Source organism: Etheostoma spectabile, chromosome 21 (assembly GCF_008692095.1).
Source record: "Etheostoma spectabile isolate EspeVRDwgs_2016 chromosome 21, UIUC_Espe_1.0, whole genome shotgun sequence".
Taxonomy (NCBI): domain Eukaryota; kingdom Metazoa; phylum Chordata; class Actinopteri; order Perciformes; family Percidae; genus Etheostoma; species Etheostoma spectabile.
The window spans coordinates 19,110,719-19,129,351 of record NC_045753.1 but is presented as its reverse complement, the minus strand read 5'-3'; the positions used below and the strand labels follow the sequence as shown (position 1 = coordinate 19,129,351).

Sequence of the window (18,633 nt, the reverse complement as noted above, 5' to 3'; positions counted from 1 at the left end):
GTGTGTGTGTGTGTGTGTGTGTGTGTGTGTGTGCATATGCATGTATGTGTGTGTGTACATATGTATACAGGGCAGGACAATACATGTGCACAGTAAAAATAGATGAAATTCATTGAATGTGATATTTTGTCATCTTCTACATATTTGTATACACACAATTGTATTGTGTGCACATGTATGCATGTTCTTTATATGATTTAACATATACCACAGTGTATTTTTGCCAACAATTGATAATCCTGTTCCTCCAATTAAACTTTAACTTGCTATGCTCAGAGCTTGTGGTTACATAAATTAATAACTTAGGTAAAGTAATAAATTAATAATTTAATAAAGTATACATTAAAGCTTTTCTTCACACCTTAGAACAACGGAGTGGGACAGAAATATCTATTTTTAATATCTTTCCCCAATTTGATTGGCTGTTGTTTCTAAGCAGTAGCTGTTTTTCAGTAAAGCTGGAACTGTTGTTTAAAAGTTATAAAAAAACGTCAAGTTTGTTTGTTTTGTTTCACATTTTCTTTTTTTTTTTCACTCTCAAAATGAAACAACACAAAGTTATGCCGCTGTGGCACAAGTTCTCAATTACTGTTTTTGCTAGTTCTGATGTTGTTGATATTAATCTCTTTGTTTTGCCAAAGTGTTAAGTAATGGTTGAGATATACAACTTGAATTCCCTCCTTGGTTCTCTTTCCAGAATAAAGTGAATCCCGTCAATGTGACTCCACCCATTCAAGCTGTGGACCAAGACAGAAACCTACAACCTCCCTCTGACAGGCCAGGGATTCTATACTCCATCCTCATTGGTAGATTTACATTTTGTTGGGTTTAGATTGGTTGGCACTAGTATTGTGCAATAAGGCAATTTATGCAGTGAGACAGTATACATTTATATGCAATCTACAGATTTAGACTATTATACAGTAGTCATTGTCGCTATGTGTATAATATCTGCAAAAATGTGATTATGTACCTTAATTTGTAAGTATTTAATTTCTTTTATTAGCCAGATATCCCTGTCTGTTTTTTTAAACAGTTTCTCAGTTGATTTTTACCAAAATGTTTACTGCATTGCAATATATAATTGCAAATTTACCATAATAGATTATTTTATACATATAGCGTACTAGCTGGCACAGAAACATATACACAATCTCTCTGACTAAAATGTTATAATTTAAATGTAAAAAACAAATGCAAAAGTTGTCTTGAATGGTCACATAATAAAAAAAACAATAGTTAACAGACCATTTACCTAAAGCAATAACGATAACATTGTAATTCAAAGTGACATCAGCCCATCTGTTTACATACAGTAGGACTTCACAGAATCTTGTCAATGAAGATCTGTGTTCTCAGGGCTCCTTAAGCCCGAGCCTAATTGTTAACTGAAGGAAATGATTGTAAGGTTATTAAGGAGGCCACTTACCTGTTTATATGCAGGATTAACTCAGCAGAGGAATACTGAATGCAATATAATTGCCGTTTCAAAATTACAGCAATGGAACTGTCTGTCTATTAATGCTTCATAAGTACCTTTAGTTTAGTTATTTATAGCAGCAGCAGTGCGCCATCAATGCAAGCCATCTGGATTACTGTTTGAAATGCAGAACCACAAAAAAAGTTGACTTTTACTTGTGAGGATCTGCATAGTTGGTAAAAATGTAATGACTTGACACAGAGTTGATTACATTTCCCAGACTTCTCCTGTAAAACTAATCGCTGTCTGAACAAGGATTGTGAGAGACAGTTTCACAAAAGGCGGAATAATATGTTGCAAGTCTGCATTTCCTAGACAATCTACTTTTTAAAAATGAAAAGAAAATATTAATAGCATTTTGGTTTTAGCTCTCATGGCCTTCATAAGACCATATATGAACGGTGTTTGGTAATTGGTGTGGCCAACAAAGGTTTTTCAAAAAACTTACTGTTGCAAAGTTGCTTGATCCCCGGACACAAGTACACACATTAAGAAGGAGATATGTGGGCACCCAGATAGCTCAGTTGGTAGAGCGGGTGCCCATGTATAGAGGTTCACTCCTCGACGCAGCCGGCCCGGGTTCGAATCCGGCCTGCGGCCCTTTGCTGCATGTCACTCCCCCTCTCTCTCCCCTTTCATATCTTCAACTGTCCTGTCAGATTAAAGGCCTAAAAATGCCCCAAAAATAATCTTAAAAAAAAAAAAAGAAGGAGATATGCACTCGCACGAACATTCGTAGCCACAAACGTGCCTTGGTGGCTGCTCCTCTCACCAGGACCTGATTTCCCAACTGAGCCATGCAGCATTCTAAAGCACCACATACAGTATGTGTTTGTGCATCCCCACCTGTGGAAAGCAGAGATGAGAAAACTGGGAGCATTAGCCATCTTGCTGTCTTGCCCTACCCCTCTCCCCTTTCAGTGTACCTTTTATACTTCCCCTAGACACCCACCAGGCAAAAGTACATTGATTCTTAAACCAATAACATATGTCTCTCCCTGTCTCATACTGACACACACACCACCCTATTTTTTATCTATTTTGTTTTTGCTCAGTTCTTACTGTTTCTCTTTCAGGCAAACCAGTGTCCTATGCCGAATATTTCAGCTTGAACAGAACCACCGCGGAGCTCCTTCTACTAAAGCCCATCGATAGAGAACTGTACCGCAGATTTGATCTGGTTATCAAGGTGAGGAACACTGGAACTGCTAGCAGGGGAGTTTTAACTTAATTTTCTCTCAGCACGTTTCTTATGGAAACAGCACCCTCCCCTTTCAATGTATTTTTTTGTTTTACTGCATTTAACCCTCAATCTTCCATCAAGGTGTTGATGAGTAAATCTATAATCTTAGATAGACTACCAGTTTCTCCTCAATTTATTTACGTGGTGCTTCCTGGTTTCTGTCAATTAAAAGTATCCTCCCCTAAACATATTAAGTGCCAGTAATTGTGAAGCATTAGAACTACTCCATGGTGTGTGAAGGTGTTTTGTCTAAATTAGGCTGGTAATAAAATTACACCAACATGCATACATCAGCTTCTGCTCCACTGAAATTGAAAATGCAATTTTTCCTCTTTTGGATGTTTTTGCTGTAGTTAAAGTTGGTTATAGATTTGGATAAATTAGTGTGTAGAAATTGTGTATTATAAGATGACACTGTATTATGGTAGGTATACTCCTGGTATGGTAAAGCTGTTTGAACCCACTTGATCTAATGATTGGAGGAGCAAAATGGCAACTAGAATGAGATGTAGATGATAACGGCAAACGGAAATAAAATGCAAACAAAAAAGAAGTATAATCAAGAGCTTTAGGTTGGAAGATTTCAATAAACTTTAAATAGTTGAATTCTTCCTTGAGCCCCATAGGGACAAGATTAACTTTACAGGGGCAGATGGCGAAGAAAATATCCTCTGTGCTCCCCCATAATTTAACTCATTGTTCCAGACGTCATTTCATCGGGAAATCACAGGATATGGACTGTAATAGATAAGGATTCAATGGAAAGAGAAAGCGATGAAGCCTTCCCAAAGTGGGCATGGGGCAGTTGAGGATACTGTGTAAGGTGGATTTGATTCATAATAACTCTTCTTAATACATAAACATGAAACACACATTGACATGATTCCGTGTGAGTTACACGGATTTCATTATTGCTAGAATAACTTGCCATAAATCAGCCTTTCACGTCATAACAAAGTGTTGTTGACTGTACACCCATTGGTACATTGCAAACAATAAATGCTTAAAGGGAAGTTAGCATACATTTAAAATGGTGCCAATTTTCTCAAACGTACACAAATATATGTTAATAAGTGGCTCAAATGACAATATGTACCTGTACCTACTTTTAGCAGATTTGATTTGATGATTATACATAACAAAAATAAAGTTGAAGGACAAGCAGCTCCTCATGTGGAATACAACTCGGATCCACTTTAAACTACAAGGACGTCGCTCTGGTGGGGACTTAAATTAAAGGACCAGCCAGTTCACAGCCGACCTGTAGGAAATTGCGACTGTAATTATAACTGGGGAAAGTTTTCTCTTTCGCTTTTAGGCCGAGCAGGACAACGGTCACCCCTTGCCAGCTTTTGCTAACCTACAAATTGAAGTTCTGGATAAAAACAACCAGGCACCTTACTTCCTGGAGACCAGTTACCATGGCTACATCAGCGAGGCCTCACCAGTAGGAACCACCATAGCGACCACTGCCAGCCTGTCTGCACCGCTGACCATCATAGCTCTGGACAACGATGTGGAAGAGGTGAGGTTAAAAGCATACTGAGCTGTCATTGACTGAAAGCATGATAAGATTAATAACCATATTCTGACATACAAGACAAACGATACACTCAGAAAAATGTGATTGTGAAAACAGAGAACAATGCAAAAATGAACTTGCAAAAATATTAATTTATGTCTTTAAGATACCTGTATCAAAAAGCCTTTGTGCGTGTAAATACATTCAATTTTAGTGTTTATGAAAACCTTACACAGATTTGTATTCATTTGTATGTGTGTATTGTGTTGTAGCCCCATTCCTCTGAGGAGTTACTCTCTTTTGTAGAGGGCAGCCAATGTCAGATGCTACCTATATTTCCCTAATTGATTTTGCTCTGAATTATAATGTGTATTGCACTATGACAATGTATTAGTAATTTGCTTTAGTTTGCAATTTGACACATGCCACGCAAAGATTTGCTATGTGCTAATTGACCGTTTGCTCAACCACCGGTTATCGTTGATACGCCTGTCGAGCTCTTGTATGGCACATACGCAGTTAACAGTGATAATGCCGACAGATTTAATCCTTAAAAATTGTAGTACTTTTATAAAAAATTGGTCCTTGATGTTGTAATGATGCAGACAAAAGCAGGCTTTTCGAGTTTGCCAGCTGAAATACCAACTGTAGCTGTTAGCGGAGCATGCTAACATTTGCAGTTGAAGGTAGAGCAGACAAACATACTGTTTTATCCATTTCTCTGCTTTTGCCTATTTCATTTTTTGGATTTTGGAAAATGAAATAAATGATTAAAAAGACACAACCCTCCAAACTCTTTAGGTGTGGAGTATCTCTTGCAAGCACTCGTACTACAGCACCATGCTCACCATGTGGAGACAGGTCTACCATACCTTGTTATGATGCTAAGCCACATTATAATTGTACAATTGTTGTTTGTGGCAGGGGTTTACCTGACAATCATTTGTTACTTGTACTACTACTTATACTCCTTATACTATGCTGATATATCCTAATATTCTGGCACTTTGGAACTTTTCTAACCTGTTCTAATATAAACTTTAGGAGTCAAGAGTGTAAACAGAAGGAAACAAGTCAATTATTTTCTCTAAACACAGTTAAATCACCATAAAAACAAAACCAGCAGCATGGTGACAGTGTTTACACAGGAAGAACTGTACAGAAATGAAAGATCGAGCATATGCGGTGTCTATTCCAGCCCTTCTTTTTCTTCTACTAAATCTCTCTATTTTTGCCTTGCTTGCAGTGTGTGAAGTGCCCTATCTAACTTCCATGTGAATCTGGAGAGTAAAACCATGTGCCTCTTAAATTGCCTCTCAGTGATAATGTAGGAATTTACAGTGCCGCTGCATTGTTATCGCCGATGCATTCCCAAGAGCTTAGTTTGTTTAAGATGTAGCATAGGCGTTTTGACAAAAACAAGCTTTGGTTCATTGCTTTCTAAAAGACCCACAGCAGGGAATTTGTGTGTGTGTGTGTGTGTGTGTGTGTGTGTGTGTGTGTGTGTGTGTGGGGTGTGTGTGTGTGTGTGTGTGTGTGTGTGTGTGTGGTGTGTGTGTGTGTGTGTGTGTGTGCGTGTGTGTGCGTGTGTGTGTGTTACTGAGCCTGTGTGTGATATATGTTGAGTTATTTTAAATATTGCTAACCTGGTCTTTCCTCCAGCATTAAGTACCAACAATGATGATTAGTCCTAATTGCTTTTATGTGCCGCCCATCACTTTTATTTATGTGTGTTGCATACGACTGTGAGTGTCTGTGTGTGTGTTTATTTATGACTCAATATCCACACTAGCTACATCGACAATATTATCAGCCCCCCTTCCCTGCTGAGCCAGCCTTATCTGGAATGAAAGCTCACACACACACACACACGCACGCACGCACGCACGCACGCACGCACGCACGCACACACACACACACACACACACCACACACACACACACATACATACACACACACCACACAGAGGAGGGGACTGTGTGGATAATGTCAGAGGAGGACTTGGATGAGGATTGCCTCTCCATCACTGAGTATAACACTAACACCACACACACACACACACACACACACACAATCAAACATACATACACACACACACACACACACATACACACACACACTCACTTGTAGGAATATTTTGATGTCAAGACAACCTATGAGATGTTTTTTTTATTTTCCTGTCCAAGTACTTCTTTGCTCGGAGCTGTGCTATGGTTCTCCTCACATTTATTCCAGTTTTCCTTCCATTTGTAAAATATGATAATGTTTAAGCGAAAGAAAGATAATTATTGCTTTCTCACTTTTGGTATCTTCTCTTTTGATCATTTACTGCATGTGCATCAAGTATGCAGTTTCTTTATATACATATATATTTGTTTTATTTAAGTAATTAAGGGGCTCAGCCATAATTTCATTGCCGGGGGTGTGCTGGGTAGCTCTCACATGTACAATGTGTACCAGCTTTATGTGTGCTCCGCTAGCAATATGGCGGACTTTGAATAGTATCTCCCTGGGTTATGAAAGAAAACTGACTGAAATGTCTTCTCCCCTAAACATCTTTCTTTCTCTCCAACAGACCAGGGACCCTCAGCTCCAGTTCTCATTGGACAGCTATTCTAATGTTTTCTCTGTGTCTGCTACTGGAATCAGAAGATATCTCACCCTGGTGCAGCCACTGGATAGGGAGACACAAGACTCCTATGCATTCACGGTACTATAGAGCCTTTGCATTTGTATGCATTATACACAATGAGAGAGAGAGAGAGACGTCTGACTGCATTTGAGTAACTCCGACCTCAAATCAGACACCCTAGATAAAACCATAGTGGCCTTCTTGGAAAAAAAGAATCTTATCTAGTAAAGGGCTGCCAACGAGAGACAAGAGAAGAGGAGTGAGAAATTAAAAACAAGCCCAGAGGAAAAAAAGAAGACAGAAGGAGAGGGGGCATATGGATTGGAAAGAGGAGAGGAATGTTTGGGTGTGTACCTGTAGCTCAATGAAGTCAGGAATATTTTAACCCTAATTTTACCAGTAGGGAAGGGAGAAGTGAGAAAAAGTGAGGGGGAGAGAAAAGGCAAAGGATGGCTGCGCAGGTGAACAAGACATTAGTATTAAGAGAGCAGGAGGTTACTGAGAGAATGAACAAGGGCCATGGGAAGGGCAAAAATTATGAAAGCTATAGAGGAAAAGAGGCAAAGATGGGAAGATTAGTGCGTTACAACCTTTCATAGACACATACCTCTACCACTGTTTAAATATGGATTTGTTTGATATTGTAACACTGCTCCTATACATTTGTTTAGCATTCCTAGCAATAACTGGTTAGTGCAGAAATAGGAGTAGAAACTCCTTGTTACAGTGATTGCTGTCCCTCTGTGGTTACCTCTTTCCATCAGTTTCCCTGTTTCTGTCCGCCCCTCATGTTCATTATAGTTGGGTTCTGCTGTTCACTTTGCACTTCTATCCCACCTTTCTTCTGCTGTTCCTCTCTCTCTCTCAATCTGCCATTCTCCCGCTCTTATTGTTAGTTCAGTGCAATCTAACAGAGTGTCTGAAGTACTGGAAAGACATTCAGTTTTGAGATACTTGAGTATTTCCAGTTCTTGCTACTTTATACTTCTTCTGTATTTCACTACACATCAGAATCCATGGTGGGGGACTGGGAATTCACAAGCTATCTGGCAGTATATAAAGTAATTACAAATAGTCCTACTTTTACCAGCTGCATCTTTAACAGTGGTACCTATTTTGTACTGAATGTATAACGACATATTTCTACACTGTGGTATTGCTACTTTTACTCCCCCAACTCTCTGAGTGTGCCTTGCCATTTCATGTACAGCAGTCTGTTATCTGTAAGATTCAGTCTGGTAATTCTGGCAGTGTGTGCGCACATGTGTGATGCAGCATATTGTGTGAGTAAATGCATTCTTGTGTGTGCTTGCAGTTATTTGGAAGTTAAAGCTAGGAAAAGCAGAAGGCCTGGTGTATTGATTGAAAAGCAGAGGTGTACTGTAATCATCATGAAAGCCTTGCTGGGGAAATTAAACTTGAGGAGGAGAGTGAGCGAGCTATGAGACATGGAGAATGATTTCATTTAAAGGAGTCAATCAGCTTCTTGGCAGATGAGATTGCAGAGAAGATTGGTATCAGGGTAGAAGCTTCTGTCGCTTCTGTTGATATGCACTTTGATCTGCATCATTGACTTTTCAAATGGATTCATTTCATTTGTTCTTAACATACAAGAGCATCAAAATATTAGTGTGCTGAATGACGGACAGGTAATTTCTTCCGAATAAAACATAGAAAATCTGCTTACAAACATAGGAAATATAAAATATGATAGAACAACATTGTTTTCATTTTAAACAAATTGTATATTTGTGTGCAATACACATTTTCCCTAGGCTCAGTCTGCCACTTGTTTGAAAAACAATTCCAGTGCTGGATCCATCGCATCAGAATTTCGGATAGTCATCATGGAAAAATCAATGGGTCATGTGACAAGGGCTGAGAGGATTGGCAGAATAGGCAACCAAGTTCACCATAATCTACAAAAGAACTACTTCCATGTCCCTGTTCTGCAGGTATTCCTCAAGTGGGCCTTCATTTAGAAGGAGTCTCCCAGCTAATCCTGCCTAGGACTGACCAAAGTTGGAGAAAGATTTATCTAGCTGATGGGATCTTACCTAGCTACTGAGCATGTGCAACTCCCTTGAGATAGTAAAGAACTGAGATGTCTCACTCTACTGTTAAAACAGAGACTAAAACACACAGGGTGAAAACAGGATCTGCAGCAATGTGCAGTGAACCTATTCTGGTACAACCTCAAACTACAATTATGAACCTTAAAATGAGCATAATATGGGCTCTTTGAAGGCAGTGGGGAACAGCAATCATTGAGAGGAAATTGTTAAGGTGAAGTGAAATATTGAGGAAAGACAGTCGGGACAGATTTGTTTCAAGAGTTTTCAATTGCATCCCTAAACACATAAATAAACCCAAAACAAGTATATAAATCGAAAAAACACACACCTCTAGCTCAAAAGAAACAAGGAAACAAACAGACACTATCAAGATGTCAAGGATATATTGAGTACACAGTCCGCCCACCTCAGGATTCTCCAAAGGTAGCTTTTAGTAGCTTGAGTGTAACATTTTCTCAAAGAAGGAACACTTTATTTCTTTTTTTCTTATTTTTATGTCAAGAAAAATACAGTATACATTGTTCTTTGTTTGTCTCTTTCTGTGTCTCTCTAGCTTTTGGCATCAGATGGCGTCCAGCAAAGCATCCCGGTTACAGTGACGATAACTGTGTTGGATGCAAACGACAACTCTCCAACTTTCGCTAATGTGTCTTATAATGTCAACGTGTTTACTGACATGATCCCTGGAGAAACTGTGTTACAGGTGCGCACCGTCAAACACACTATGTATTAATAACGGTTCTGATGTGTGGTATGTGTGTAGTATTCACAACACACTTTATTAAATGCTTTATGTGAATGGTGAATGTATTTGTTCCCAGCTGTCAGCAGTCGACTCTGATGCAGGTCCCAACGGTCAAGTCACCTATCGGATCTTAGCTGGCCACCAGGGACATTTTATTATTGGCAACAGGTAAATATATCACCTGTATTGTGATATTATTTAGATTTTTATTTGAATATGAAAGAGATAGATTTACATTTTGAGAAGTAAGATTTTTTATTCCAGCGTTAGATGATTGGTGGCCTAGAGGTGAGGGAGAAGCGAGCTTGAGACCGGGAGGTCCCTTGTTCATTTCCCATACCCACAATAATAATAAAATCTGGGTGGGGTAATTGTGAAGTGTCCTTGAGCAAGGCCTTTAACCGCAACCGCTCTAGTGGAGCTGCTCAGTGGCCAGCAGATCAGACTGTGGTTGCACTGGGCAGCTTCCAGATATGAATGTGTAATGTAAATGAACTGCAAATGACAATTTGTTCTCAATCGACTTACCTGGATAAATAAATGTTAAATAAATAAGATTGATACCACTCTCATGTCCAGTCGTGGAAGAAGTATTTAGATCCTTTACGAGTTAAAGTCCTACAAGTATCATCAGGGAAATGTACTTAAAGCATCAAAAGTATACTCTATTTGGAATCTCTATCTGGAAATAATCAAAACAGTTCTGTCAATCAAAGAGTTTAATTGTCCAATCATTTCAGCTGGACTTGTTGGCTGTTATTGTTGGGTAGTCTAATTTATAATAAACAATCATATTTTATAAACTATATCTTAATTTTTAAAGTAACCAGTAACTAAAACTGTCAGATTAATGAAGTGGAGTAAAGAGTACAATATTTATCTCTAAAATGTTCTATAATAGAGGTAGAAAGTGGCATGAAAAGTAAAGTATCTCACATTTGTACTTAAGTAAAGTACTTGAGTAAATGTACTTAGTTACATTTCACCTCTGGTCATACCTGTACGCTAAATATGAAGCAAGTGTTTTTATCATGTAATACTAATGTTAACTGTTTTCACAGCACTGGGGTCATTACAGTGGCACCAGGTCACCAACTCACTGTTGGGCGGAGCTACGCTTTGACTGTAGAAGCCGTGGACAACGGGCCTGTACCTCAGAGACGGTAAGAGCTTCTCTCTGTCTGCTTCATCTGTCTTTCCCTCTGTGTGGAGCTGAGACTTCAAAGGTAATCAGATTTCTAGAGCTTTTGCATTCATTGTTAGACACTCTCCAACTTTCATTACCATTTTCTTCCCTCGGTTCACCCTTTTCAGGTGAGACTTTTCATTTTTAGAAATATTAGTATATATTGCAAAATTACAAGGAGTCCAAAAGAGGGAAATGGATTGTATAAGTGTGAGACGGAAAGAAGGAAAGGGAGAAGACTAACACAGATCGAGAGGTAATGAAAGGGTGACTCACTAGTAGTTACCCACTTCTTGAGAAAAGGAAAGAAAATTATACACTCAATTCGGAGAAGGGACGATTTCAGCAATTGCAGGCACACATGGCATCTAGAATAAATGCCACAGCCGGTAAAAGAAACATAATGTCATGCACTCTGGCTCTGTCGCATTCTTAAGGATAAGGACTGACTTGATAAGGTGACATTTTTTGATTTTTTTGTTCTCCTCTGCCTCCTGTTTCCCATCTCCTGCCCCTCATCTCTCCTTCATGGATTAAATCAATAAGGAGCCATAACTTTCAGCAAACACACAAACTCAGGCTATTCCCCATCTTGGGTTATTTCATGCTATTTCAGCTGCTCCCAATATTTTTAACTCTGTGTGTACTGATTAGGTAGCTAAACTCTGGCAGAAAACTGTTAAATTGTGAATTTTTTGTTTTAGCGATTACCGTGCAATACCTCCAAAGACAAGCAAATCAAGACATTGGACCGTTCACCCACTGCTTCATGGTCAATCTACACTGCTCAATAGATTGATGTAGCAGCTGCAGTGGCAGATAGTTTTCACGGCACCATGCCTCAATGTGACTCAAGAAACATCAGTTTGTTGATACTCACAGCACACTTGGGTGTAGCTCTTTGTGTTTTGCACTCTAAAATATCTCAACAAAAAGATAAATTAACTCTGTGGTTAACTTGCCGACAGATCAAACAATCCAAGTCCCTGCTTTTTAAATAAGAACAAAAAAACACTAAGTTATTGAATAAAGATTTTTTGTTTTTTTGGTATCGATTGCTCGTTAGGCATAGGCTCGTGTGAAATACAGTTAGTTTAATAGGTTCATATAGGCTCAGCAGCTCAATAGAGAATATCCAAGAGTCACTGATTAGTCAGATGTTTAATTTGAGCTGTCAGCGGCCAACGGTGCAAATTCGGTTCATCAGTCTCCTGATAAAAAATGTAATCACATTTAATTAACTCACCTAGCACCTGGTTACATGTTAGTCAGAAAGCAGTTTTAACGTTTTGCATACGTAAGTGGCCATCAGCAGTCCCCTCCCCCCTCCCCCCCCAAGCATTTTTTCTCAACTCAAACTTAACACTAAACCTCTTGATGCTCTCCAGATAAGTGTTTGTGCCTAAATGTAAATTTAAAGACCTGCAATGCCAAGCTGATCTGAACGATCTAATGCTGAAAAAGGCACACTGATTACTGTAAAGGCGGCCATTGTCTTGTACTGCTATACCAGTTTCAGATTCACAATGGACAGTATGCTGCACATTCTTATTCCTTATCAAAATCTGGCCCCTACATTACCCACAATGCAACTTGACTGGTTGCAGGTATGTTATGTAGTAACGGCTAATGTAACCTTGAGTCACTAGCTTCAAGCAGAGATGAGGAGCTGGCTACGGAGGTCTGGTAACAGCTGACTTATCAATAGTTATGAGTTGTCAATATTTCTTAAAAGTAGGACGTCCCAATCCGTTTTTTCATCAATCCTTGCACTTTAGCAAGCTTAGTGTCTAAACTCAAAGTCACTTGCTAGTGCACCCAGAGATTCTTTACAAATTCACACAATTTTCACTCACATGCAGCTAAGTGCTCGCAGCGTAGAGCCTGGCAAATGCTGTAAAGGTGAGCAGTGCTGCAAGGCTAGCAGGCTGAGGTGATGAAAACACAATATAGTCCGCTGAGGAAAGGATCATATTTTGATCGGCCCAAAAACCCTTCCTTTAGCCCTGGGACATCTCTAATGAAAACTAATAGTTAGTACTCTGAAACCTCTCAGCATCTCAGGCGCTTAAAGGTTAACACTCAAAATTTCAAAGAAACTTAATATAAAACAACAGAAATGTCCTTTATGCATCAACAGTTGACTTGTGTGCTTTCCTCAGATTTACCCAAACTAAATCTATCTACTGTGATTAATAAATTGGTCTAGTTGAGCAAAACACATAGTAAAGTTTAAAATAAAAAAAACTTTTGTTTTTTAATTATTACCATTGCTTACCTATTTCTGTAATAAAATGATAAAATATAACGATTTAGTCACCACAACTTAACTGAATTTCTCTCTCCAACGATGTTTGTCATCATTGAATTGTCTCCCCAGCTGGCCCCAGCTATGTAGTTGCCAAATCAATACAGAATGTGAACCACTGCAGATTGAGGTGGTTCCAGTGATTGGCTCACAGATTGTCCCCAAATTTCCCCAGACCCCCTGTTTATCTCAGCTGAAAACATAACCGGCATAACAAATCAATATCCATCTCTGCTACCTGATTTGTAAAAACTACAGGTCAGGACCCAAAATGAGCCGTGTGTCCTTTTCCTGGCGATCACCAACAAAACATGAGTGGCATGAGCATTTCTTTAATGACTTTGGATCTCAGCTTTTCAGCATTCCATCTCTATGTAAGGGGGCTGGGACTATTGAAGAACCCTTGAGATATATTGTATAGAATTGCTTTTGCATGGCCTAGATCGTTGCACCATAGAATACTGAAAACAGCTTATGCTCCAGGGTCTCATTTATACTTTCATCAAACTCTAGGGTTAGGAGAGAAAAGAGCGCTCTACCAGAGAGAACAGATCAGACAGGATAAGATGTTAGATAAATAGCTAGATAGAGAGCAAGATAAAGAAGTCCTTTTGCACAAGAGGCATATAGAAAATTATAGAAGTGGTACAAAGCAATTTATTTGCAAGTCGCAAGCAGTGTTGGGGAAGTTCTTTCAGTTACTCAGTTCATATTACTCACATCACGTTCTTTACTTGTGTTACTTGGCCCAGCTCTGTCAAAGGTGCCTGTAAACAACTCCAAATCCTGCATACCCACAGGTCACATGTGTTAAAATAGGAAATGAAACCAAATAAACAAGCAGCCAGCCAGTTTGGAGGTACTGTACTTATTTTTGCAGATTATTATTATTTTTATGACCATAAATGGCAATTGTATCGCTAGCCATGATGACTGTCTTCTGCAGCACTTCAGAAGTCCCAGGGTTTACATACCTCCAACCCTATAGGTGATTCCTGATTGTCCACTCCCTAGTGGTTAATGTTGGCAGGCTAGCTAAGAACACTTCTCCTCATCCATTGGTGGTGGCGGATTGCGCGTGAATACCCCCAGCCGTGAGCCGTCCCACTCCACTCTATCCACTGAATACAGAGTCTAATCCTCCATTAAACTCCTGTTAAGACAGCGAACAAACTACATTTGTAACTTATTATTTATTTCAAATTGTACTTTTGCACAAAAAATATTAGATTGCTGTAAAGTGTTACTAAATAAAGTATTATAGCACAACATTGGTCACAAGTTAATCACAAGTTTGGCACTGAATCGCCATGTCAACACCAAGTCATACAGCTGTAGCCCCAAATAGCTCATTACATGTACAGAACAAAATGTATGTCAACAGATTAATAGCAGTAGTAGTCATATTGTAAATAGTAGTGGTAATAGTGCCACTTCTAGTATTCAGAAAGACCATTCTAATCAATGGTTTTATTAACAGCAGAAACATTAGGCTTCGGCCTGCCAACCGTTCATTTTATTTGTGTCAGTTGTGTGATGTGCACGTCAGTTTGGTTTGTGTGGATTTGTCTTTGTGTGTTCTGTACAAGTAGGAACAATTATATTTAACCATGTCTATGAAAATGATCGTCAATATTAAATAAGAAAGAAGAGTTTTGGAAGAAGGAATTGCGTCTATTGATAGACCGAGTTTTAGGATGGAAAAACAGGCCGTAGCTAGCAGCTACAGTAGAAACCACAACTGAATATATAATAATCCCCAGTCCCTCAATCGGTTTTCATCAACAATGCCATGTGAATTGTTTCCACAATTCACACACTCTGGCAACATACATTTTTTCCAGCTTTTACTCTATTTATTTATTTATTGTTGTGAATGTTAACAGATTTTGTGGGTCATTGTTTAGACCCAAGGTTCTTTGGCTTTTTCAGTCGATTATTCAGTTTGAGTGGAATAAATCTCTCTCTCCTCTCCCTGCTGAAACTCCACTCTCTCGCCAAGTAGGAACACAAACTAAATCCTTGCGGCTTCTTACCCTGAAATTCAGGTTGAGTAAAACCAAACATCAATCACGTCATGCGGGGGAGAAACTGAAAATGGGAATAATTGGGCTTTTTACCAACCTGTTAATTAACCCTTGTGTTGTCTTCCCGTCAAAACTGAAAATCAACAATTTTGTTGACACCTTTTATTAATGTTTTTTTTTGTTACATTTTTGTCCCTTTTTTCAACACTTGTCAAATGTCAATGTTTGTCCCTTTTTTGACGTTTTCAACACTTCGTAACACTAACTTATTAACTTTAGTTTTACAGTTATTTTTGGAATTTATGGTCAATAAACCTTATTTTTTGGAAATTAGACCTAATGTTTGAGTTAGAAAAGCAGAAATCAGGAATTAATTTGACTAAAATTAAAGGAATGTATGTTGATGGATAATCACAGACTGGAATATGTCAACTTTTTCTCAATACTATTTGGAAACCACTTCAATTTTTTTTTTTCAAATGCAAATCTTTTTAAAAAGACGCCCCAAAATTACCCATCAAAATCACACCAAAGAGCATTGTGCGGAATCAATCATGTTATTTGGGGTAATTACAATTGGGTAGTTAAAAAGAACATTGATATAGGAAAACGGGTCAGTTTGAACCAAGGACAATATGAGGGTTAAGGAGTGTTGGTAATGACCAATTTGACAAAACGTAAGATTGAAATTTTACTATCAAGGTATAATAGTCGTACACTATTTCTTCCTTATGTGACATTTTCAGCTAGATTTTATTCTGTGAGCAGCTTTTATTTTCATGTGAGCATGTGAACATCAGGCCTCAACACTTCTTTTGAAAAAGCAGGAGGAAAATAATTCAATATGTTTAAACCCGTAAACCTCAGTGACCTGCTCGTGCGCCAGTCAATGCAAACTCATGCTGTGCAGCCGAGCACTGTCCAAACTCAAACGATTATTTTAGATTCAAGTGGAGATCCTCAAATCTTCAAAGTAAATATGGATAAATAAGCCTAGACTATTTCCATGTGATGGCTGTTAACGCCTCTAAAAACACCGTAAACATTTATCTCAATTTGAACATACAGCTTCGATAAAGAGTTTGAAAGCTGATAAATTATTGACAGTGTATTGCACACTGATACATTGTTGAATAGGACTATTCTTAACACTTTAAAGCTACTTGATAAAAGGGTGGAAACTGTATGTAAAGGGGTGTTTGGTATAATAATGTAATTTTTTTCTTTACCTCGGTGGAAAGGTTAAACATATATTTTACTTTTAGATATGAGACTTATCTTAATAGGTCTGGGGGTACAGCTGCTCAATTAATTTATTTCTATTTTTATTTTGTTCTCTTTCCTTTGATTAATGCAAATTTTGAGTGGTGTAATATACAACAAGGGCATTTTTTTCCCACCAAGCATCCTGTTCTATCGTCTACACAAAGTAGTGCTCCCTGCCAGTGGAGCGTTTTTTTTGAGTCATTATTGAGAGTCCCAGCTCTCAGCTTGTTCCTTTGTGAAGGTGGTGTCAAGGATCAAAATACATTACTGAATTATCTAAAATAAATGGTATGGTAGATGCCAACTCTGTTCCCAATTGGGTCTTGTTTGAATTTGCAGTTAGTACGTTGTAATATCCCAGTTATGTAATGCAGTCAATTTGCCATAGGCCTGTAGTCCTCTACACAAGACAAGTTGAGCCAGTTAATCAAATATTTAAAAAAAGAAAAACGGACAGAAGGACACAAGCTATTTACAGCGCTGGAAATAAACAGCGCTGTCAATTGTAGGTCATTATGGTGACATGCTGTTATAAGTTTAATGCTGATTCAAAAATGTCATGTTTCCTTACCTGTCAAGGCATTTCTGAATTCACTTCTCACCTAAAGTTGATTTTGTTATCCTTGTTGTACAACTTTACTTAATAGTCTCTACAATATCTACAATCACTGCATACATTCTTAAATTCAGTTTTGGACATCTGTACAAACCCCTTTATATTATTAATTCTAATATGATTAGGACTGGGTATTGTTCAAACATTTACAATACCAATATTAGTACCGTTAAAAACAAGAAATGACAACATTATACATTGCGGATCTAATCTTTTTTTCATCTCCATTACACCTATGTGACCTACACTGTAGTCAAGCCCCTCAAAACACTACAACACACACACGTGAGCCCTGTCTCTGTGCATAACGTCGTTTTATTTGCATGCATCTATGACTTGTAATTTTAGACAGCCAATCACAAGCAATCATCAGATCCTTAGAGAAAGCATGCTGCATGCTCATTGGCTCACTGAGGACACTTACGCCTTAGGTATTGAAATTTGGTATTGAATGACATGGCATTCTTAGATACTCAATAATATTGAGGCAATTCTTTTGGTACCTAAAACTATCAAAGTTTGGTACCCAGCCTAAATATGACATTAAAGGTTTACGTGTTCTAGTGCAAGGCTTATCTATAAATAACGGTTGAAATTCTAGAAAAATACTGCCCTAACAAGAAGCCACTCTATTTATTAAACTGAATTACTATGAAGATTAAGGTTTGTCCCTTAGTAAAACAACACTAGCCATTCTACATGAATAAATCATTGAAACAGCAGGATAGGTTTTTCAAAATGCACCATAGAAAACGTTAAGCCCTGCCAAAAACGTTTGTAAAAGCCCAGCAGTAGAGCACTGTCTAGTCTCTTTGTCTTTCACATTGTTGTTGGCTTCATGCTCCTATCGATTAGTTAAACACAGCATGAAGTGCAAAGAAACAAACACTGGCTAGCCACTCTTAACTTAAATAATAGACCATTCACCCTCCTGACACTGCGTTTTTACCCACTATACTCTTGTGGTGTCCTCCAGCTCTTCTTTTCCTCCTTCTCTTCTCTCATCCCTCTCCAACATGACACATTATCTGTTCACTTACAGGCTTTCTCTATCTGTCTTTGTAATTTCTCTCTCTGTCCTGTCCGCCTTACCCTATTCTCTCCTTCTCATTCTCTTTCCTTAGGTCATCCATTACTACGGTATATATTGAAGTTTTGCCCCCAAACAACCAGAGCCCTCCATGGTTCCTGCGGCAACAATACAGCCTGGAAATCAGCGAAGCTATGAGAACTGGAGCTACACTGCTTAATCTGCAGGTACACTCAGACTCCATACACCACAGGTTGTCACCTCCACAGCTCCTTACAGATGAACTCAGTAGCTACCGCCTCATCCACACCACCCGTTTCCACCCTGTTTTTGCACTGTTAATTATGGTAAAATGGTTTATTGTTCAAGTAAATTTCCCTTTTTAAGGCAGTGGATCGGGAGAGGGACCCCATCACCTACAAAATCCAAAGCGGAGACCTTCACGGACATTTTGCACTACAGCAGGAGTAAGCACACACACACACACACACACACACACACAC

General features: G+C 38.6%; 1 protein-coding gene across 4 annotated transcripts in view; it reads left to right on the top strand.

Moving 5' to 3' along the window:
* LOC116671265 (protocadherin-15) overlaps positions 1-18,633 on the top strand; it is a 173,982-nt gene that overhangs the window by 77,156 nt on the left and 78,193 nt on the right. For all 4 annotated transcript variants that reach the window (XM_032502392.1, XM_032502391.1, XM_032502389.1 and 1 more), the window contains 9 exons: positions 698-806; positions 2,557-2,669; positions 4,042-4,248; positions 6,821-6,955; positions 9,506-9,655; positions 9,774-9,865; positions 10,759-10,860; positions 18,225-18,357; positions 18,518-18,597. In XM_032502392.1, the coding sequence (XP_032358283.1) occupies positions 698-806; positions 2,557-2,669; positions 4,042-4,248; positions 6,821-6,955; positions 9,506-9,655; positions 9,774-9,865; positions 10,759-10,860; positions 18,225-18,357; positions 18,518-18,597 (1,121 nt within the window). The remainder of the gene's footprint in view (positions 1-697; positions 807-2,556; positions 2,670-4,041; positions 4,249-6,820; positions 6,956-9,505; positions 9,656-9,773; positions 9,866-10,758; positions 10,861-18,224; positions 18,358-18,517; positions 18,598-18,633) is intronic.